The 24,097-nt window shown below is 40.3% G+C and overlaps 1 protein-coding gene across 1 annotated transcript in view; it reads right to left on the bottom strand.

Annotated features, from left to right (window-relative positions):
- Positions 1-3,453: 3,453 nt before the first annotated feature.
- TMEM117 (transmembrane protein 117) overlaps positions 3,454-24,097 on the bottom strand; it is a 473,220-nt gene continuing 452,576 nt past the window's right edge. Inside the window, exons 7-8 of the mRNA XM_070947874.1 lie at positions 23,836-23,965; positions 3,454-4,100 (exon numbers count right to left, since the gene is read on the bottom strand). Of these exons, the coding sequence (XP_070803975.1) occupies positions 3,454-4,100; positions 23,836-23,965 (777 nt within the window). The remainder of the gene's footprint in view (positions 4,101-23,835; positions 23,966-24,097) is intronic.

The following is a 24,097-nucleotide window of genomic DNA, read 5'->3' as shown; positions in this document are numbered from 1 at the left end:
TCTTGACATCTTTTAAGTTCTGAGCGGAGTTCATGGGAGTGAATTCTTTGCAGTATGGATAAGTCAGGCTGTGAGCGAAGTTTGTTATGGTTGGTGTTGGTTTTAGTGATGGAGTTTATTGTATGAATGAATATGCATTTGCTGGACTCATTCTTGCAATTGACTCTACAAAATCATGGGGCCATCAAGCCGTCATTGTACTTGTACTCAGGGCCATCTCTGGAAATTTTGATGATGTCTTCAGGGAAGATGTTTGATGTACGGGAGTTGCTTATAATGTTGCAAACCTTAATGATATCATCAGATTTATTGGTGTCATCCAGGCCAAATAAAATAGCATTTGGACGTTTCTGTTCACGCTCAATGGCATCTTTGATGAGTAAGGAGATATTATTTGTTAGGTTTGTATTATTTGCTGGGTTGGTGGTTATTTGTGGTTATGGTTGTTGTAGTGGTTGTTGTATTGAGGTAGGATTTTGAGCTGTTAGGTATTTACTTATCTGTGCTGTATTTTTTTTTTTCAAGAGATGTTAGACATGCTTGTAAACCTGCTTCAAAACATGCTACTAAGTGTGCTTCTATGGAGACAATGGATGTTTCAATGGTTTTGACTCTATCAGACAGGACACTTTGATTGTCCAACTTAGGTAAACATGATGGACAGAGACAAGGAAATGTAGCTAATGCTTGTAGGAGATTTGCTATGTTTTTGGTTAATTTTAAGCAGGTGAGGTGGGCGTAATTGTCAGATAGGTGGCATTTAATGATATCCTCGTTATTATTGATAGTTTCAGAACATTTAAAGCATGTGCAGGAGTCATTTGGATCGTCACTGGTAGAGATATCTTTAAAAGTGCTAAATCTAGAAATACCTCAGCATAGATGCTAAAATTGACAATAGCAACAAGTACTGCTGCAGCACCTCTATGAGGTAGTACATTTGTGTTCAGATTGATTGAGTACATGCATAAAAGAACTCCTATTTAGAGTTCTTGTCAATAGTAGGAACCTCAAAAGATTTAAATCTAGCCACTTGCACGTAAGTTCTTGAAATCCTGTTTAAGTTCTAAACCTTGTTTTTTTAACTAATGGAGCTTCTTACATATTTTAGGATTACTAGATGTTCTGATGATTGCTAGGCTTTTTTTATTTACTTATCTTGTGATGTCTTTGGAAATATTAGTTTGCTTAATGGAAGTATAAATGGACATCTTGGCTTAATAATCATTGTCTTATAATCATAAAGCTGTATGAACATCAAGGGTCAAGTCCATTTGAACAGTTTGCCCACCAGGCTTAGGACAGCCCCCGACCTCCTCCCCTTCCGCTGCAAACTGAAGACGTGGCTTTTTCATCAAATGGACTGACCCGTTGAAGGGGGTTTTTACATTGTAATAATTTTAATTAATTTTAATTGGATTTTAATTTATATTTAATTCATATTGTTGAATTTTTATCTTGTAAACCGCCCTGAGTCCTTCGGGAGAAGGGCAGCATATAAATTGCAATTAAATAAATAAATAAATAAATAAATAAATAAATAAATAAATAAATAAATAAATTTTCATTTTCTCCCCTGTTTTAAAAAAAATCAATTTATTTCATTTATTAATAAGAGAGGATTGCAAAAGGAGAGGATTATATACCTTAGAGTTTATCAAATATGCCAATACATATTTGCAAGATTGCTTATCAATTTACATATCAGAGGATTGCTTATCCATTTTTTTTTCTTCCTAGTGTTTTCATACAAGTGCAGAATCTACTTTTTTGGATCAACTGAGTGTTTATTGATTATCGTCTGAGCCTGATGTGGGCTGAGAGAGAGTAACTGGCCCAAAGTCACCTAGTCTGGCTTTCCTGCCTGATGTAGGACTAGACTTCATGGTGTCCTGGTATCAAGAGTTTTAACTACTAAAAAAAATTGGCTGCATTGTACGTCCAACATATTTTGGATTAAAAAAATGTTGCAGATAAAAAACAGTAATATTTGCTGCATAGCAAAAGCAAATTTCTGTTTTCTAATAAGGAATAAAATAGACAGTGATCATTGGATTGCCAATGTGGATTATACATTTTACTACTTGAACAAGTTTGTACATACCAAACACTAATGAGAGTTGCAGAGTCTAAGGGATAAAAATATTGATTAAAACTTTCTCTTGATAAAATATTAAACATTTTGAAGGCAAAGTGGGATTACTGTGATCCTGATGCATTTGCACTTTTTTCTTCCAACAGCCAGTAATATTTATGATCCTAATAGCCTGATTCCCACATTTTCTGTGCCAGCAGAGAAATGCTTAAAATGGAGCACAGCTATCATAGTGCACCATTTACAAGCTCTGACATTACATCAGTGTTGCAAGAACATTATGGCAGCATTTCAAACTCTTTTGCTGCAGCAAATATCAAAGCCCAATATCAAACTGCTATTGGCTTTAGATATAGCTTTATCTGCTATTAAATGTTGAATAAATATAGCTCTCAACACTGATGCAGTAAATTTGTAGTTCAACCATGGTTTTACTATGGAAAATCATTACCTAATTCCAATTACTACTAGAGAAAGTTACATGTTTAAAAATCATGTTACCTTATCACTATGATTCTACAGAATTATGAATTTGTCTTAGCTTTAGAATTTAACTATTAAAATCAATCACTATCTAAATCAGTAACATAAAGTCACTATCATTGCTGTTATTTATTGGAAAGCTTTCCTTTTTAAGAATCTATGGAGATTCTCAGTCATCCAGGTCATGATTGTCCCAAAGGTGTTTTTTTCAAGAGGCAACTGGATTTCCTTGTTTTTCTTTGAAGATGTTTCGCTTCTCATCCAAGAAGCTTCAGTTGCCTCTTGAAAAAAAGTACCTTTGGGTTTCCTTTTTAAGAATTTACATCTTTTTATGCTACAAACCTTTCCCCATCTAGTGACCTTCTATAGTCTGTTAGATACATGGCATCTTCCAAAGGTTTCGCCATCACTACAGAAAACAGTCTGCTCTGCTGCTGCACAATGTCTTTATTATCTAAAGATAAGGAAAAAGGTCTGGGAATGAAACCATCGTGTTCAGTTGAAGGATAAATATTCTCTGGCCAAGTTCTAAATCATTTTGTTTGAAACAATGTTTGAATACCTAATAAGGAGACCCACATATGCTTGAATTAAAGGTTTGAAGGCACTATCAAAGCAGCATTTTGTACTTGCAAGGAATCATCTAGTTCACTATTGCAATTATTAGAAGCAATCTATAAAGGAATGTTTACTATAATACAGTAGGCACAGACATTATAATATAAGTGGAAAACAATGCCATAGAAAAAAAAGTGTGTTCAGCACCATTGGTGTATTTCTTCTGTTCTAAAGATTATGTGAACTGCCACTTACAAAAAAAACTCAGTAAAATCTCACAATATTTATTCGTTTTACTGTTTCCAAGAGGGGTGTTGTTACTTATTAAGTAAAGGATTATTCTTTGGTACTGTCGACTCCCTTATTGGTTGCAATGGACTTGGCTGATCATCTAGATGGGAGCTAAGATTTTCAGATGTTAAGAGTGAGGAATTAAAGACAATTTCACTCAAGTCAGACTTGATACATATCAAATGGGGATCTTCAGAGCCTAAAGGCTCCTCAGCTAAAATTTGTGTGTTCTCTCGTGTCATTCCCATATCAGATGGTGATTTCCTTTTCATTTGTGTGTATGATTTGTCAAGATTTTCCATGCCTTGATCAGTTTTGTGAAAACGCCCAAAGAACCAGATGAAGAATCCAAACAAAGCAAATGCTAATAAAGATGGAATGAAGGACAAGCATTTGACATCTAGGCTTGCATCAATGTATCGGCTATGTAGAAACATATCATCTTCAGTATAGGTTCTGTTGGTCAAAGGATTTGTGTTGTTTGACCGCCACTCCCAAGAAAGTTTGGTTCTATTGAGGTCCTTTAAGCTTTCTAAGTCTTCCACAGTATAAATTTTCTGTCCAGGACCAATATATTGACCATATTCATGTGGCTTGTAAAATATTTGATTCTTCCACATATTCAGATCCAAGATTAAAACGAGAAATATAATCCCATAATTAAACCATTTGCCTGCGGCAGAAAGAAAAGGATAATAATTAGAAAATCCCTGTTTACAACTACAACAAATAGTACATGCATAGTCAGAAGGAAAAATAAGATGTGAGCCTTTCCAATTAATTTCACAATGAAGTTTTAATTAAATGCTTCATAACAGTAGATCTGTGACTGAATACATTTTACAATTTAGCCTTGTAGTTAATCATTTGGAAATGTGAACCTAGAAATAAAATTCTTATAGGAACATCTAGGTGGCCTGTAGATTAAATAATTCTGCGCTGCAGTGCAGATCACATCATGGAAAAGCTGCCTTTTAATATTTTAAAATAGGTTCTGAAAAATAAAAGCTATGTATGACGCCTATATATTATCTTTATAGGTTATTTGTGCATTGTTACTACCATGTTTTCCTGAAAATAAGACCCTGTCTTATCTTTTTTGAACTCTGAAATAAATGCTTGGCCTTATTTTCAGGGAGGTCTTATTATTTTGGGGTACATGGAGCAAGACAGGGCTCCTCTTGCCATCTTACTTGATTTGTCTCCCTAACCCTAACCAGAGGAAATGGCGGGGACCAGCTGGGCGTGCATTTAAATATTTTCAGGGAGGGCTTATTTTAGTGCATGTGCTCAAAAGCCTGATTGGGCTTATTATCCAGGGAGGTCTTATTTTTGGGGAAACACAGTAGTCATCAAGCACTATAATATGTATTGTTTTAAAAATGGAATTCAGAAGTTCAAATCATGAAAGACTGTAGACCTGCATGTTCAAGCAACAGATTAGATGGGGAATAGCTGCTTAGGGAATTCTGGGAGTTCAAGTCCACACCTGAAAGTTGTTAAGGTTGAGAAACTCCAAATTAGGCAATTATGTTATACTAATTACTCTTGAATGTTAACTTTAACAGATATGGAGTTAACTCTGAAGTTAATCTTCTTTTTCCTCATCTTTTTCCTTTTTCATACCACTATTCCAGCTTCTGCTCTCTATCCTTGTCAACCCCATGCTCTCCAATTTGATTTACACTATGTTTTATTTTATTTATTTATTATATTTCTATACCGCCTTTCTCCCGTAGAACTCAAGGTGGTGTACAGCCAAGAAAAATATAGACACACAAATATCATAAAATTGCTAATTAAAATTATTACTTAGTTTGGTCAATTAAATAAAATCCAGAATTAGATAACATTTAAAAAAATCATTCACATGTTCATATGTTTAGCCCCGCTTGTTGGAACATCAGGGTCTTGAGGGCACGGCGGAAAGCACGGAGATCAGAGATATTCCGTATCTCCGGGGGCAGTTCATTCCAAAGGGTTGGAGCCCTCACAGAGAAGGCCCTCCCCCTGGGAGTCGCCAGTCGGCATAATTTGACTGACGGTACCCTGAGTAGTCCCTCCCTGTGAGAACGAACTGGTCGGTGGGAGGCTATTGGTGGCAAAAGACGGTCTCGTAGGTACCCAGGTCCTAAGCCATGGAGCGCTTTAAAGGTGATAACTAACACCTTGAATCGCACCCGGAAGACCACCGGGAGCCAGTGCAGCTTGCGTAGGAGAGGTGTTACATGGGCGTAACGAGCTGCACCCATAATCCCCTGCGCAGCTACATTCTGGACCAGTTGGAGCCTCTGGGTGCTTTTCAAGGGAAGCCCCATGTAGAGAGCATTACAGTAGTCCATACGGGAGGTAACTAGGGCATGAGTGACCGTGCGCAAGGCGTCCCGATCCAGAAAGGGACGCAACTGGCGGATCAGACGAACCTGATAAAATGCACCCCTGGCCACGGCCGTCAAATGATCTTCTAAAGATAGCCATGAATCCAGGAGGACACCCAAGTTGCGGGCCCTCTCTGTGGGGAGCAAGATCTCATCTCCTATTGTCAGTGATGGTACCAGCTGACTATACTGGGACGCCGGAAGCCACAGCCACTCGGTCTTGGAGGGGTTGAGTCTGAGCTTGTTTCTCCCCATCCAGATCTGCATGGCCTCCAGGCAACGGGACATCACAGCAAGGGCATCATTGGGGTGGTCTGTGGTGGAGATGTATAGCTGTGTGTCATCAGCATACTGATGAACACTCACCCCGAAACCACGGATGATCTCGCCTAGCGGTTTTACATAAATGTTGAACAGAAGGGGTGAGAGGACTGACCCTTGCAGCACCCCACAAATAAGGTGCCTCGAGGTCGACCTCTGCCCCCCTGCCAACACAAACTGCGAACGGTCAGAGAGGAAGGAGGAGAACCACTGAAGCACGGTGCCCCCTATTCCTAACCCCTCCAGCCGGTGCAGTAAGATATCATGATTGATGGTATCAAAAGCCGCTGAGAGATCTAATAGGACCAGGATAGAGGAGTAACCTCTGTCCCGAGCCCTCCAGAGATCATCCACCAACGCGACCAATGCCGTTTCTGTGCTGTATCGTGACCTGAAGCCCGACTGGAACGGATCCAGATAGACAACTTCATCTAGGTATTGGGGTAGTTGTCGCGCCACCACACTCTCAACAACCTTCGCAACAAAGCGAAGATTGGAGACTGGACGATAGTTTGATAATATAGCCAGGTCCAGGGAAGGCTTCTTGAGGAGGGGCTTCACAACTGCCTCTTTCAAGGTGGCAGGAAAGACACCCTCACTCAGAGAAGCATTTATAATCCCCTGGAGCCAGACTCGTGTAACCTCCCGGGAGGCCAGTACCAACCAGGAGGGACACGGGTCCAATAAACATGTGGCAGCGTTAAGCTTGCCCAGAATCCTGTCCACGTCCTCAGGAGTCACAGAGTCAAACTCTTCCCAGATAACGCTCTCAAGACCTGCCCCCGTCTCCTCCCCTGGATCTACCCAATCGGAGTCCAGGCCTTCCCGAATCTGAGTGACTTTATCATGCAGGAATTGTACAAAATCCTCAGCTCGACCCTTTAAGGGATCTTCGCGTACCCCCACCTGAAGTAGGGAGCGGGTCACCCTAAACAGCGCGGCTGGGCGGACTTCGCCGCTCTTATCGCCACTAGGTAGGTCTTAATATAAGATCTCACCTGTGTTCAGTCAGATTCAGATCAGCTTGTCCTCCAATCGCTCTCCAGGCGTCTTTTCCGATGCTTCATCTCTCTCAGCTCCTTGGAAAACCAAGGAGCTAGATGAGATCGGCATCGGGTCAGAGGCCGCAAAGGCACGACACGGTCCAAGGCCCCAGTAGTCGCCCTGTCCCAGGCGACCACCAGGTCCTCAGTTGAGTTGTGAGCCAGAGTCTCAGGAAATGGCCCAAGCTCCATCAGGAACTTTTCGGGGTCCATCAGGCGCCTGGGACGGAACCATTTGGTTGGTTCCGTCTCCCTGCGGTGGGTGGAAGTGATTTGAAAGTCCATGTGAAGGAGAGAATGATCAGACCATGACAAGGGCTTGATGTCTATATCCCCTATTCTTAGATCATTCAGCTACTGATCAGAGACAAAAATCAAGTCCAGAGTGTGATTCCCCAAGTGGGTGGGGCCTTGAACTACCTGGGTCAGGTCCATGGCCGTCATGGAAGCCATGAACTCCCGAGCCGTCTCCGACATCTCACCAGCGGATGGCAGGTTAAAATCCCCCATAACAATAAGTCTGGGGGTTTAACTATGTTAAACATGACTTTACAGTATATGCTTTTGGGGGTCCGTGCTAAGTTGAAGTCACTCAGTTTTATTCAGTAGAGCAGAGATGGGCTACAAATAATAATCTAGGTTAATTAATTTCCTCATCAGTTTTACTCAAATGATTAATGCTGAATAATGGCAACCAAATATCATCTGGAGAAACATGATCTTTGAATAAGATTGGAATGATTTCACAAGTTTTAAGCAGTGATTTAAAAGATGCTAAACCTTTGGTGTCTTTTTCTTTCCTTTTCTCCCTTTATACTATATCTTTCCCGCCCCTCTTCTTAGTTTTCCAGTACTTTTTTTTATTTTTCTTTGTATTTTATATTTTAAAAAGCCAATACAAATCATACAGTACATGAAAAAGATGCTAAACTTTTCACAGAAATATATAGAAATACAGACTAATTTATCTTAATTTTTATGAGTATGTCTTTTCTTTAAACTATTGTAGACAGTAACTCAAAACCCACAACTTAAGTTGCCATACTGAAACAGGAGGGTCTTATACTATAAATCATATTTATCTATGTGTATTGTATTATTCACAGTATTATGTTGCTCTCAGAAGTGTTGACATGGGAGTAGAAGTTATGTTGCAAATCTCAGGAAAGTACAAGGAACAGAAATAAGGAACTTGTTAAATGTACTGATGAGCTTAATGACCTATGTTCTATATCATTCCTGTAACGAACTTATATTAAGCAATATGTCACCAGATGTGTTCACGGAAAGTAACAGACAGTGTAAGATAGTTCCCATATATGGAAATAGAGTCAGAAGCATAATGCCTCTGGCGTGGCTAGAATTGCAAAATGTATAAAAGGTACACCTTGGGCGTAGCCCTGGGTTCAGAATCTGTCATTCTAATGCTCTGAACCTTTGCACAAATAAAAACCTGTGTTCTCCAATCTTTGTGGTCTTGTCTCCTGAATTGGTAATGTGGGTTTTCCCACTACATTTCTGGCGGGCCAGCCAGGAGACAACGGGTCGAATTTATGACTCTCTGGAGGGTCACCCCTCTGCCGGGGACTCTGTTCAGTTAGGGGGAACTTCCCAGGTGCCATCGGACCATTCATTCAGAGGGACTTCCCGGTGACGCAGGACTCCGGCAGTGGCAGTTGACACCTCCAAGAACCACCTGTGAAGGGAAGGAGACCAGGCCAGTCTGCAGCTGGCCGGTGAAGGAAAAGTCTTGCAGGCAAATATTGGGGAAGGCAAAAAGAGGTAATTATCCCTCCCCGTATACCAGGGATGGAGGAAAGGACTGATCACCCTCTCTTTGGGTAGAAGGGGGCTGGAATGTGGTGAGTGATTGAGAGTGAAAGGCTACTGCGTTTCCCAAAGGTGACTGTTGAGTGTCCAGCACCCTGGGCCAGTAGGAAAGTGACTGGCATTCGCAGTTCCCATTGGAGACCGTGCTCATCCGGCTCCCTGGGTCAAACGTGAGAAAGTGAAATGAATCCCTTCATGTTGTCCCAAGAGGAAGGACACCTTACCTTCCTCTGATCCCTTTTCCTCATCTGTCTTGTCTGGTGCCCCGGGAGGAACATGAGAGAGGGAGGAAGTGTGCCCCTCACTCCATTAGAGTGTATGTTACAGCATTTTAAGATTGGTTTTATGACTCAAGACTACAGCATTAAGTGGAGCAGGCATAAGTTATGGGTTTTCTGTGAGGGGGAATGGCCAACCTTTAATGTCGGCTGGCCAGACTGGGGAACGTTTGACCCCTCCATAGCTTTAAAGGTACATCAGATAGTGTTCCACCCCACATTAGGGCACCCAGACAAAGCCCCCTGCATTAATGTGTGGCTCAGCTTACTTCAAAGACCTCCGCTTTGGATCCAGAAATGCAAAGTTGAGCAATGTAGGCTCCTAGTCTCACGCACCTTGCCACCCCGAAAGGGAAAAGATTAGGATTGCAGTATCAAAGATAGTGAAGCCTGATCTACCCCAAGGCCGCACTCTTGAAGCATATGTCGAGGAAAGCTTCCCTATGAAGGATCCCTTGTAGTGTCCAAATGGCCAATTACGGGCAATTCAGGACTATCAACATTTGGTGGTGCGGGCAGCCTGTGCAGCAGGAAAACCAGCTGCTAACCTGTCCAAGCCTTCCCTGGTGATGCAAGAAGCCACTCAGAGTCCGGAAGCTTTTTATACTCGGTTGCTGGAGGCATACCAAATGTATACTCCTATTGATCCAACAGTGCCTGAAAATGCTCGAATGTCAGTTCTTTGCCCCCTTTTAACCTACAAAATACAACACAACACAACTGGCTCACCCACAATGTAGGAGAAGCTGTGCTAGACCCAAAATGGCCCCTGCAACAAGCAGGAACCTCACACAGCCACAAAAAGTCCCCCAAAAAACAACTTTCACACTTTACACACACAAAATTCCACATACAGCTTTGTGAGATTTTGTGTGTTTGTGTAGTTAGAGTGAAACACTACAGAAACACACAAAATCTCAGAAAGCTGCACAAATATTATTTTATTTTATTTTTATTTTTATATAAAAGCAGCTAAATTTAAAACTTCCTAAACTTTAAATGGCTAGGTCTAAAAAAAGAACAACTAAAAAAAACCCCAATTAACTATTTTTTTAAAGCTCCCAAAGGGGAAAAAAACTTACCCAATAGAACAGGGGTCTCCAACCTTGGCAACTTTAAGACTTGTGGACTTCAACTCCCAGAATTCCTCAGGCAGCTTTGCTGGGAGTTGAAGTCCACAAGTCTTAAAGTTGCAGATAGAGCTGCTCACCGATGAGCTTGATTGCAGGCAGGGAGATTCAGTTGCTTGCTGATGCAATGGATTGCAGGTATTACAGCGACCAGCAGCTAAGGTAAGCAAGCTGGAGGCTGGGGGAGGGGAGAAAAAAAGAAACTTTTTTCTTTTAAATGGGTCTGACAATCCAAGCTGAGTTGCCTGATTAGCAGGCAACTCAGCTGGGATCGTCAGAGCTTGGATCGTCAGAGCCATTTAAAAGGAAAAAAAGGCTCTGATGATCGCGTGGCTCAGCTGGGCATGGGGGGTGGGGGCAGGGATTTTTGCTACCAGTTCTCCGAACTGCCGACCGCCATCGCTACCTCCCTGCCCGAGCCGGTCCGAACCGGGAGCATTTCACCCCTGTGTTTAACTCTATGGGTCCCAGATGAACAAATTAGATCTAATTATTCTAAGGAGGAATTGCAACAAGCTAAGGAACTTGAGGCGACATTGGAAGATGGATGGTGGATTCTTCCCGACCAGCGCATTTTGGTCCCAGGACCCATGGCATGGGATGCTGTGCGATAAGTCCATAAGCAATTATATTTGGGAAAGACTGCATTGGCCAAGGCCCTGCTACGAGAAGTATACATCAATAAAATACACAGCATTGATGCCAATGTCTATATGAGATGTGAAATCTGTGCAGCCAACAATCCCAGACAAGGGCCCCAACCGCCTGAAGGACATCAACCCACAGGAAGTTATTCTTTTGATTCCCTGATGATTGATTTTACAGATATGCCAAGATCAGCTCCATATCGTGCAATGTTAGTTCCTATTTGCACATATACTGGATGGCCTGAGTGGACTAAGGACTAAGAAGGCCATAGAGGTTGCCAAGGTGCTGTGGAACACTGTAATCGGACATTTATTTATTTATTTATTTATTTATTTATTTATTATTTATTTATTTATTTATTTATTTATTTATTTATTTATTTATTTATTTATTTATTTATTTATTTGATTTTTATACCGCCCTTCTCCAACAGGACTCAGGGCAGTGAACAGCCGAGATAAAACATAACATATAAAATTTAAAAAACAGTTTAAAAGACATTAAATAATTCCGGCCCTCAATTTAAAACAACCCAGTTAAAACCAATTTCAAATTAAAACTGAAAGGATGGGATCAAGCCAGCCCGGCTAGATGAAATAGATGTGTTTTCAGGGCCCGACGAAAAGTCCGGACGTCTGGTATCATGCGTATCTCTGGGGGTAGGTCGTTCCAGAGGCCACAGAGAAGGCTCTCCCCCTGGGGGTTGCCAGCCGACATTGTCTGGCCGACGGCACCCTGAGGAGGCCCTCTCTGTGCGAGTGAACTGGCCGGTGGGAGGCTATTGGCGGCAGAAGGCGGTCTCATAGATACCCCGGCCCTGAGCCATGGAGCGCTTTAAAGGTGGTCACCAACACCTTGAAGCGCACCCGGAAGACCACAGGAAGCCAGTGCAGCTCACGCAGGAGAGGTGTCACATGGGAGCGTCCCATCGCTCCCATAATCCCCCGCACGGCCGCATTCTGGACCAACTGGAGCCTCCGGGTGCACCCCAAGAGGAGCCCCATGTAGAGAGCATTGCAGTAGTTAAGTAGTTAAGTATTAAGGAAAAACTGGCTAAAATATGCCAAGAAACTCATCTAAAGTGGCCCAATGCCTTAAGCATGGCTCTGGTGGCTGTACAGTGTGCCCCCCGGAAAGGTCTGTTCGTGTCACCTTTCAAATTGTTATACGGGACGGTCCCAAATCTAATTAGGTCCAATATCCAAAGCACAGGCTACATTGCAGACACAATAAAATTGAAACAATTACAAACACTTAACACGGTAGTCCAGAGATTGCAGCAATATGTGTTGATCTGTAAACCCCAGGTATTGGTGACCTCTACCCATAACATATCTCCCAGACAGGAGGTCTGGGTAAAGGATTGGAAGAGGGAAACTTTAAGCCCAAAGTGGAAAGGACCGTATACTGTTGTTATGTGTTCTCCCCTTGCTGTTAAGGTAGCTGAAATCAAATCCTGGATCAATTGGTCCCAAGTTAAAGTGGCTGCCCCAACCCAGTGGAAAGTCGGAGGCAACTCGGTTCAATCACTGAAACTAACTCTTCAAAGGACAAGAGGGAACCTCTCCCTTTCTGGTGACACTCCGGGAGCTGTCCCTCTACGAACGGGTGATCTGTCCCCGTCCACACACACACACAAACACAGCCAGCCGAGGGTTAAGGAAGCACTTGGCACATACCCAGGTCTTTATCTCCAACTTGGCAGCGATATACACACCGTCTGCCAAGTGCTTTATTTCCACAGAAACAGAAAGATAATATACTCAGCGTACAAGAGTCCAACAAAAATAAATATTCCTCTCAGTAGTTTCGGACAAGGCTTTAGTGACTATCCAAGGTTTATTTTTGTTCGTCACAAGGATCACTGGCCACCACCCTCTATTATATAGTCTCTGGGGTGTGGTCCAGTGACTCAGTTCTAATCCCTAGCACGCCTCCTGAGCTGCTGCAATCGTTTATCACGCCTTCGGAGGCGTGCATCCAGGAATGATGTCTCTCCTTTGCTCTCATCCGAGACACCTGTCTCCCTGTTAATCTCCTCTCCCTCGGCCGGCTCCTGAGACAGTGCCAGAGGGGAGGGGCCTGGAGAGGGAGGCCTGGCTGACTCCTCTTCCTCATGCTCGGAGCTTTCTTCCTCCGATGGGATAGGCTCAGAGGGTGGGGCCACAACAACGGGAGAGGTGAAGAAAACCCCTGCAGGTGTTACTCTGGAGGCTAACATCTAATGCACGGGTGACGAAAGGAACTTATCCTGGAAATTGCGATCCCACAACCGAACAACTTTATTTTATTTATTTTATTAGATTTTTATACCACCCTTCTCCCACTGGACTCAGGGCGGTGAACAGCCACGAATAAAAACATCACATACAAAAATTTAATTTTTTTTTAAAAAAAGAGTTAAACAAATTTTGACCCAATAAATTTAAAACACCCCAACTAAAATCAATTAACAATTAAAAATATCTAAGGGTGGGTGGGTGGGTGGAGTTAAGCCAGCCCGGCTTCATGAAATAAAAAAGTTTTAAGGACACGGCGAAAAGCATGGAGATCTGGGATCCTATGTATCTCTGGGGGCAGGTCGTTCCAGAGGACAGGTGCTGCCACAGAGAAGGCCCTCCCCCTTGGGGTCGCCAGCTGACATTGTCTGGCCAACGGCACCCTGAGGAGTCCCTCTCTGTGGGAGCGTACTGGCCGGTAGGAGGCTATCGGTGGCAGAAGGCGATAAGTACCCAGGCCCTAAGGCATGGAGCGCTTTAAAGGTGGTAACCAACACCTTGAAGCGCACCCAGAAGACCACTGGGAGCCAGTGCAGCTTGTGCAGGAGGGGTGTCACATGGGAGCACCCCATCGCTCCCATAATCCCCATAATCCCCTGCGTGGCCACATTCAGAATCTGTGTAGCTATATGTATTGTAGGCCTTGTAAGAGAGGGCGGAGACTCAGGAGTAGGGGGGAATGAGGGAGTAACCCCTAGACTGGTGTCAAGCTGCACTCGATAGTCAGAATATGGAAAGAGTGCTTGCCCCTACTCCCACTGTAAATTACCCAGAGGTAATGCATGGGGAATATAGGAGCCCAGACACCCCTTCGAGTACACAAGGGGGGAGATCCATAACATGCAGAATGTGGTGGGCTCCAAGATACCTCTGTGTACTGAATGCTTTGTGGCCTTACCCTCGGGTAGGCATTTTGTTTATAGAAGTACCAAACTCCCCAACTGCTCTTCCAATAATCTCCCCCTTGTGAGCATGAAGGGACTTGATACTGGCATATAATTCCACTATAAGGTGTCACCTCCTACGTACTCCTTGGGTCCCTGTAAACCTCCGTCCTCGGAATTTGGCCAGGGAACCAGTGTATGATGAAGTTGGAAACATCCAGTCCAAGAGGGCAGCCATTGACACTTCCTTGATTGAAAAGGTTAAAATAGGTCATTGGAAGGATGATGAATGGCCACCGGAAAGAATCATTGAGGTGTATGGACCAGCCACCTGGGCAGAGGATGGCACCTATGGGTATCGGATCCCCATCTACCTGTTAAACCGCTTGATTAGGCTACAGGCTGTTGTAGAATTAATTACTAATGAAACTGTGAAAGGCCTCACCAAATTAGCTGCTGAGAGCGTGAAGTCTCGAACGTATATCATGCAAAACCGCTTAGTTTTAGATTACCTCCTAGCCAAGGAAGGAGGGGTAAATTTAATTTGTCTAATTCCTGTATTGAGATCGATGACAGTGGCAAGGTCATTAAGGAAATAACTGATAAAATGGTCAAAATAGCCCACGTCCCGGTTCAAACTTGGAAAGGATTTAATTTCGCTGACGCCTTTTCAGGTTGGTTCCCTAAACTGCTGGGTCTGCAAGCTATTGTGGCATTGATTGGGTCAATAGCTGCTGGATGTGTAATTTTACCCTGCATTCTCCCCATTTTTGTTTATACAATTTCTAACAGTCTCTCTCTGCTCGTGGATAAAAAGGCAACAGCTCAGGCAATGGCTTGGTGGGAGTATGAGAAACTTAGCTTGATGGATGATGACTTCCCTGTTTATGAAACTCCACAGTAATCAGGGGATTTAGGTGGAGTTCCAAAGGGGGGAATGAGACAGGAGGGTCTTATAATATAAATCATATTAATCTATGTATTGTATTATTCACAGTATTATGTTGCTCTCAGAAGTGTTGGCGTGGGAGTAGAAGTTATGTTGCAAATCTCAGGAAAATACAAGGAACAGAAATAAGGAACTTGTTAAATGTACTGATGAGCTTAATGACCTATGTTCTATATCATTCCTGTAACAAACTTATATTAAGCAATATGTCACCAGATGTGTTCACGGAAAGTAATAGACGGTGTAAGATAGTACCCATATATGGAAATAGAGTCAGAAGCATAACACCTCTGGTGTGGCTAGAATTGCAAAATGTATAAAAGGTACACCTTGGACGTAGCCCTGGGTTCAGAATCTGTCATTCTAATGCTCTGAACCTTTGCGCAAATAAAAACCTGTGTTCTCCAATCTTTGTGGTCTTGTCTCCTGAATTGGTAATGTGGGTTTCCCACTACAATACAATAATAGAACAGAATAAACTGATTAAATAACAATTTAAAACAGCAACAGAGACTGAACTATTAACAGTTCCAGCAAAAATACAAAAATTAAAAGACAGAATGAAAAGAGTTTGCTTGACCAAAAAAAAAAAAAAAAAGGTATCAAATGACATGCCAGGCCAGGGAGTTCTCTAAAGAATTGGATTACTACATTCATTAAGTGTGCCTCTCAGACCACTCATGCAATCTGTTTTTCATATCTGATATCTTACATAATATAATTAAATAGTTGAAATGGCTATCCTTCATTTTATTATACTTCTTTAAACTTATGAATAATATATATGCATACATGTGTTTATCCATGCATATTCTATAGCTAGGTTAACCATATACAAGCTTTCATACACCCACAAATTACAATTCCTTCCACCAGCATAGCTAACTATAATGGCTGAGAACTCTGAAAATTGAAGTTCAACCTATCTGGATGACTTCAGGCTCAGAAAGGATGGTCTACACAACCATCAGCAACCATCAAAGAGAAGATCAAATTGTACCTTTTGTTAATTATGTTTTAGGCCCAGCTAGGTCTTAAAAGAATAAACCCAAGCCTGATATTTCAAGAGGAGTTATAAACATAATTATAAACATAAACTAGCCAAATGCTTAGAAGTAAGATCTACTCAAAAGATTTCTTCTTAAAAATCTCTAGTGATGGGGCATCCACAATTCTGGAAGCAAGTCATTCCACTGGTTAATTGTTCTGTCAGGAAATTTCTTCTAAATTCTAGGATGGTTCTCTCCTTGATTAGTTTTCATCTATTGCTTCTTGTCTTGCCTTCAAGTATGGGGTATTTAGTATGAAGTATTCAGGTATTGCTACTTATGGAGCAGATTTAAGAACTATCGCAACTGAAATTATATGAGCTTTAGAGTCTTTCCCCCAGTAGAATTTTGAGGACTGCCTTCAAATCAATGTTAATATTAATCTGGCCATATTCAACATCAACAGGACATCCCATTTTTTACTGACACTTTTATATAATGCCTGGTAACTGATAATGCTTTCTATTAATTATGAATGTAGATTAAAGGCAACAAGCTTATTCTCATTCCAAGAAACAGTGGCTTTTTAAAGTGTTTTTTAATCAGGGCAACCTAGTCTGCCCCAATATGGGATGGAGCATACTGCTTCCACTTTCGCCTTTCACTCCAATCCAGGCACCTTCGCGGGCAGTCGCTTTCACGACATATTTTTTGTGTTAAATGTATATTTACTGACAAAGAAATAAAGGGAGACTAGTTTAGTTTTATTTCAAGCTATTTAGCTCTTGTCAGCTAGCCATACCCTTCTGGGATTCAAACCTGGACAACTTACATATTAGGCTGAGGTATTAACGTCTAAGTCATGGGCTAGCCAGTAAATATAAATTTAACACATTGGCTTTCTTGTTGGTTTACAAAGGAAGGAGAATGATTCAATCTAAAATATTTTTTTAAAAAATAAAGGGAAATGTATCTAATATTAAAAATTAAAGCAGGTGAAAAGTGAAAGGCAATATATGAATGTTCAAAGCTCCAGAAAAAAAAATAGGTCAAACTTTTGAAGGTCCTTTGAAGTTGCTAAACTTGGCTGGATCCAAATAAAGCTCTTATATTTATTACAGGAATCTTCTGTGGTGTTCTATATCCATTTCAAATGAAATCTAGATCCAAGATAACCTTTGATTTGGTACAAAGTGAATTGCAAAACTGATCCCTGGTAGAGTTGAAAATATATGGATTTTTCAGAGTTCAGATTAAAGAGGAAAAGTAGGGTTAGCGCTCATTAAAAGAACATATTATATGTACAATATTATTTATCATAATCTGAAATAATAATGCTGTTAGTATTCTACATACATATACAGTATGGGCCAGTGATTTGAAAATCAATCTAAGCAACAAAAACAGAAGAGTCCAAATAACTACAAATTTAAGATAGGAGCTCAGAATCAAATACTTTTGTTAAATACTTTTGTATTTAACAAAAGTAATCCTAATGCCTAGTGTAGTTCTAAACACTACAAGGTTATCCAAGGAAGCTATGCTTAGTCTAGGATTGTAATAAAGATGATCTGATTTAGTTATAAAATTCATTTATTTATTTATAAATTTTATTGGCTGCTCATCTTACCATAGAGTAACTCTGGGAGACTTACAGTCATAAAAATTTATCTATACATTAAAACATAAATAAATTAAAACCAAATATTAGAATCCAAGGACATGTGGGGAGGTCAGGGGCGGAGTGGGAGGGGAGGTGGGATCTGTTGTTACTCGATCAACTACCTCACTGTGCTGTGTCCCCAAGCCAACTAGCAAAGCTATGTCTTTAGGTCCTTACAAAAGGAAGGAGGATTGGGGCCAACCTTACATTGGAGAGCAAGATGTTCCAGAGGGCAGAAACAACAGCAGAGAAGGGCCTCCTCCTGGATTTACCAGCTGAAATAATTGGCTGATGGGACTCACAGCATCAGTGGGGGATTAGGGCTCACTGGTGCCCTAAGCACAAGATGTTTTAGTTTAGTTTTATCATTATTATTTTTTTACAAATCTTCATTGGCTTTTTTTTCTTTCTTAACTTTGCAGTGCCCCCTTTGGGCCTGGTGCCCTAAGCATGTGCTTAGTCTGCTTAATGGTTAATACACCACTGCACAGCATGCCTCCTCTGCTGACATGAGTGGACAGGCCAGTCCCAGTGGGGTGAGACAATCCCTCAAATAACCTGGACCAATGCCATTAAGGACTTTAAAGGTGATCACCAATACCTTGAATTGCACTTGGAAGCAGATCAGTAACCAATGCAGCTCATGGAACAGTGATGTCATTCGGGCCATTCTTAGGGTCCCCAAAACTGCCCACATTGCCATACTCTGCACAAGCTGTAGCTTCTGAATGCTCTTCAAGGGTAGAGTGCATTTCCTGATCCAGGAAAGGCCGCAACTGGCACACAACATGAAGTTTTGCAAAGGTTCCTTTTCTCTCTTGTCTGAGAAAGATAATTTGATCCATTCTGTTCATTTATGCTTGATAACAATGGGAGAGGAGTGAACTATATCAGACTGAAAGGAACGTGTCTCCACATTCACATCCATCTTCTGTTCACTGGCTGTAATACTGCAGAAGAGCATTATAACGCTTTTTTGCTCGAAGTCAATAGAGTCATTAAACTATATGTACCATTAATAATGTACCAAGAGCCTTGGTAGTACAGTGGCCTAAGGCACCTTGTTATTAAGCTGGTTATTAAGACCAGCTGCCTGCAATTACTGCAGGTTCGAATCTCGCCAAGGCTCAAGCCTTCCATCCTTTCTAAGGTAGGTAAATTGAGGACCCAGTTGTGGGGGCAATAAGCTGACTTTGTATAAATATACAAATGGATGAAGGCTATTGCTGAGCACATTGTAAATCAAATTAAAAAAAAAAATAACCGCCAAAGCCAAAGCCAAAAAAAAACCAACCCCAAATTACCCATAACAATAAGAAAGCTTCAATCAAAAAAAAAAAAAATCTCTTTGATGAAAAAAACAAAACAAAACAAAAAAACAAAAAACAAAACTGGCTACGTAGCTAATTTTAAAAACCGCTACAAAACCTTATGCTACCAGATAACGACAGAATGCACCAATTACCACTGCAAACAGGAGGAAGAGCTGTTACACTCGAAATCCACCCGAGCCTTCTATAATTTTGTAAATGCCAAACTTAAAAGACTCGAAAACTATCCCACCACTAAAAGGGCCTAACAAGGAAGACTGTAATGATGAAGCCATTAAGGTCAACCTCTTCAACACATTCTTCAGCTCAGTCTTTGTCAACAGCAATGGCGTCTGCCCATCATTTCCTAATCGTACCACAACTAATTGCAACGATTTGCTACACATTGATTTTACAGAAGAAAACATTGAAAGGGCACCATGCAACCTAAAGCAATCTCTATCTATTAGCCCTGATGGATTATGTCTCTACTTCCTGAAAAAGTTTCCAATGCCATAGCCAAACCTCTAAGCATTATCTATGAGGTATCTTCCAAAACCAGCTCCTTGCCTGACCTATGGTCATTAGCCACGGTCATTCCTATCTTCAAAAAGCGAGAGCCCAGCCTAGTTGAAAATTACCGACCAATCTCACTGTGTTGCATCACCTGTAAAGTCATGGAATCAATCATAAACCAATCCATCATCCTCCACTTAGAGACAAACAATCTGCTCTCTAACAAGCAGTTTGGTTTCAGGAAAAAATTGTCCTGTAATCTGCAATTCCTACACTGCAGAAACATTTGGACCACACAACTCAACCAGGGTAAAGCAATAGATGCAATTTACATAGACTTCTGCAAAGCCTTTGATTCAGTGGTACTACTGTTAAAACTAAGCTCTTACAGCATTTCCGAATCCCTGCACAAGTGGATAGCCACGTTCCTGTCAAACAGGCAACAAGTAGTCAAAATAGGGAATGCCCAATCAAACCCAGCACCAGTTAACACCGGTGTCCCCCAAGGCAGCGTTTTAGGACCCACACTCTTTCTGATTTACATAAATGACCTTTGCGATCGTATTATAAGCAACTGCATCCTCTTTGCTGATGACGTAAAATTATTTAACACCACTGACAATACTGCTGCTCTACAAAGTGAACTTGACTATGTGTCAGAATGGTCGAACAATTGGCAACTCCAAATGGCAACTAACAAATGCTCTATCTTATATATTGGCAACAAAAATCAGAACACCAAATACAAGCTGGGTGGATATGACCTCATAGATGACCCTCATTCTGTAAAGGACCTAGGAGCACTCATCTCAAACGATCTAAGCCTCAGAACTCACTGTAACAGCATTGCCAAAAAGGCATTAAAAGTTGTTAACCTAATTTTGTGAAGCTTCTTCTCTGGTAACACTGTACTGCTAACTAGGGCATACAAAACCTTTGCCAGACCAATCCTCAAATACAAAATTTTGGGCCTGGACAACCTGGAACTATGCCACCTATGGTCTAACCTAAGCATAGTACACTAAATTGTCTGCTACAATGTCCTACCTGTCAATGACTACTTTAGCTTCAACCTTAATAATATTCAGACAAACAATAAATACAAACTCAAGGTAAACTGCTCCAAACTCGATTGCAGAAAATACGACTTCAGCAACAGAGTGGTCAATGCCTGGAATGCTCTACCTGACTCCGTTGTTACATCCTCAAACCCCCACAGCTTCAACCTTAAACTGTCTACCGTAGACCTCACCCCATTCCTAAGAGGTCCATAAAGGGGGCGTGCATAAGCGCACCAGTGTGCCTACCGTCCCTGTCCTACTGTCCCCATTTATTTGCACTCATTTCCTATGTTCATGTCCATGTTTATACTTATACCTGTTATCTTGTACATGTTTGACAAAATAAAAATAATAATAAAACATATTCTAGGTATGTGGAAAGAGATGGTTGTGAACCACAGAAATTCACAACTTCTCCTGGCATAGTCATAAAATGGTACCCAATTTATTGAAGCTTCTAAGGGAGAGATTAGATCTGCTCCTCTTTGGGCTTTTATCATACAATATTAGATTTCTCAGAATTCTAGGCAAATAGATTGAAATTTATATTCCAATCCATCATGACATGAATTGAAACTGTAACTTCAGCAAAATGATGACTCCCCACCAACTTTTAATGACATCTGTTGGACAGTTGTCCAATATATTCTTTCCTGTTTTTCTTTTAAACTGCACAACACTGTTCACATTTCTTTACCAAATGGCCATCTCTCTGAGAGTATGCTGCATTGCCATGTAATTAATTTTACACCAAATGGCTTACAAAAATAATCAGAGATACTTAATTTAAAAGAAATATATTTTTCAAAGAACTTTTAAACAGTGTCATCAGATAAATCTGTGGAATTCTTTCTTACCTCTGAGTTTTGGATTTGAATAAGGTACCCATAATATTGGGAAGCAAGATGGACAACTTTAAAGGTTCCAAAGATGGAGTTCAAAACCTAGAATTGATTTAAGAACAGATGGCCATGCACAACCTACCCAAGGGGAGTTTCTCATGCTGGCTTGATACTCTTTATGATTCTCCTGAAATGGTACTGAACTGAGGTAAAGCAGCCTCTTGCAACTCTGGTGATGTGATATGCATTCAAATGGACTAATTTCTCTAGTAACTGTAATAAATTGGACTTATTAATTCTGAGCTGGAAAGGGAGAAAAAAAGATTTCACAATCCTTATTCATGTGCTCATTCTTCAATTAAATTATGCCCTTCAAAAAACATCTCCATTACTTTAAAGGGTCTGAGAGAGGGAAAATGCAGTGTAAATGCAATGGCCACCCTAGACAATCTGCTTTTAAAAAGAGTTAGGATGGAGGAAAAAAAAACAAGTCACTTCAAGTTGCTAACTTCGTTATGGAAGATCCTTCTCCATGTAGCCATTTATCTCTAGACCATCTCTTTTTCTTTTTAGACCAATCTTTTTGCCAGAAATATTGCATTAGCCTAGCTTTTTGATCAATGATACATTTTGAAAATGCTACACTCTAGCTTTTACTATTCACTTACTGTTCACATTTTTCTATACATTAGATACAGATCATTCCATTATTTATGCAACATTTAAAGGAGGAGAGGAATCAGATTCATTCCATATGTACACAATGCCTATGCTTTCTAGTAAAAGACAGCAGCCTCTCTTACATTGTGAAGTATGGGTTTATCTCTAATGTACAATAATGTTTTTTTTTGTACTGTTCTTCCTAGAATACATGAAGTATGTTCAAATGAACACTTGTCAAGCATGATTGAAAGCATTGTTCTTATCTTCTAGATTGCAATGTAAAGATATACATTTAAAAACAATATTTCATTTTCAGACTTAGTTTCACTTCTCCACTCCACTGAGTTTTGTGTGTGTGTGTGTGTGTGTGTGTGTGTGTGTGTTCATTGAAATGTACAGTATTGAAGGGTCCTCTCTTCCTGTTGACTATATTTTAGAGTTAACAATTTGTTTTAAAATTTCAATATACAGATTATGCTCCTCTAGACTTATATCTGCTGAAGGCTGTTGGATATATAATGTCTTTCCATTTTATAAGTACTTTTTAAAATATATAATCTTCTAAGCTTTATTTTGTTTTCAATGAAGATTTTTTCAAAATTGTTCAGTTTATAATTTTGATAGTTTCCATCCAAAAGACAACAAGAGTTAAAGTGAAGGTTGCATCTAATTTTCCTATTGCTTTATGATTTCTAATAATTTCTAATTGCTTTTATTAATCTGACAACATAGCCTTTCTACCCAATTTTTTCAGATCATAGTATTCACTTTTAATTTACTAAAGCAAAAGCAATGCAATTGTATCAGTCAGTTAGAAGAAATTTTAATGAGTAATAAATTATAAACCTGAAATGGGTTTTCATTCATTTTTCCGATTCTTTTCTATGATGGATCTAGACTTGTCAAATTCTAGACAAAAACTTTCCCTTAAAGAAAGCTGTCATTAATACGAACGTAACTCCCCTTCTCTATTTGACATTGATAGTCCCAAGATTAGGTTTCCTCATGTATGCCATTTACTAACAAAAACAAGAACATTAATTGCATTTGTACAATTCTATATTATAACATGCTATTTTTAATACATATTCTCTTAACATTTAGTCTTATGGTTAAGAAGCAAGTTTATTTTTCATTCTTCTGGAAATCATCTGTTATTCCGTGCTTCTTACAGTTAAAGAATGGGGGAGCATTGCAGCCAGTCTTTCTGAGACCATGGTAAGTGGAGGATTAGGAGGAAATAAGAGCTAAAAGTTATATGGAAGCTAAATTAATCAGCAAGGTTATAACCTGTGATTCACATCGATTAGATCTTCTGAAAGAAATTTGATACAAGGGCAAATTGTATAAGGCAAGTGTCATTGGACTGTACTATTTCAAATTTTAGATGATTAATCACATGAATGAAGCATCTCTTTTTCCTGAAATTCTCATTGCTCTTTTAAGAAATCATACTTATCAGAGGATTTTAATCTAGATAAATTTCAGTATATACTGATGTTATGTTCTTCCCAAGAAAAGTATTTTTATTTTCTTTCCCGATTATGGAATTCAAAGATAATTTTTTGCTTTGGAATCCTCCAATTCTGTTTAGAATAAGTTATGTTCAAAGAATGTTACATACCTGTAATATGTATGTGATACTCCTCCTTTAAAATAGTTTTAAAATAAGGCAGTCTGAACTGAAAATGTGCAGCTGGCAAGCCTGGAAGATTCACATCAACATCACCCATAAAATGTGGAAATTCCCAGTCCTGCCAAAAAAGAGAAAAGAAAAGAAAATCTTTCACCTTCTAACATTTTTATGTAAAATATATTTCCTTTCACCTTCAGATACACTCTACAGAGTTGATTTATAAATTATATTTCTATGCCACCAAGATAAA

Source organism: Pituophis catenifer, unplaced genomic scaffold (genome assembly GCF_029215685.1).
Source record: "Pituophis catenifer annectens isolate HBS135680 unplaced genomic scaffold, rPitCat1.0.hap2 SCAF_7, whole genome shotgun sequence".
NCBI lineage: Eukaryota > Metazoa > Chordata > Lepidosauria > Squamata > Colubridae > Pituophis > Pituophis catenifer.
Note: the sequence above shows the minus strand (reverse complement) of the source record. Positions and strands in the feature narration are given on the sequence as shown.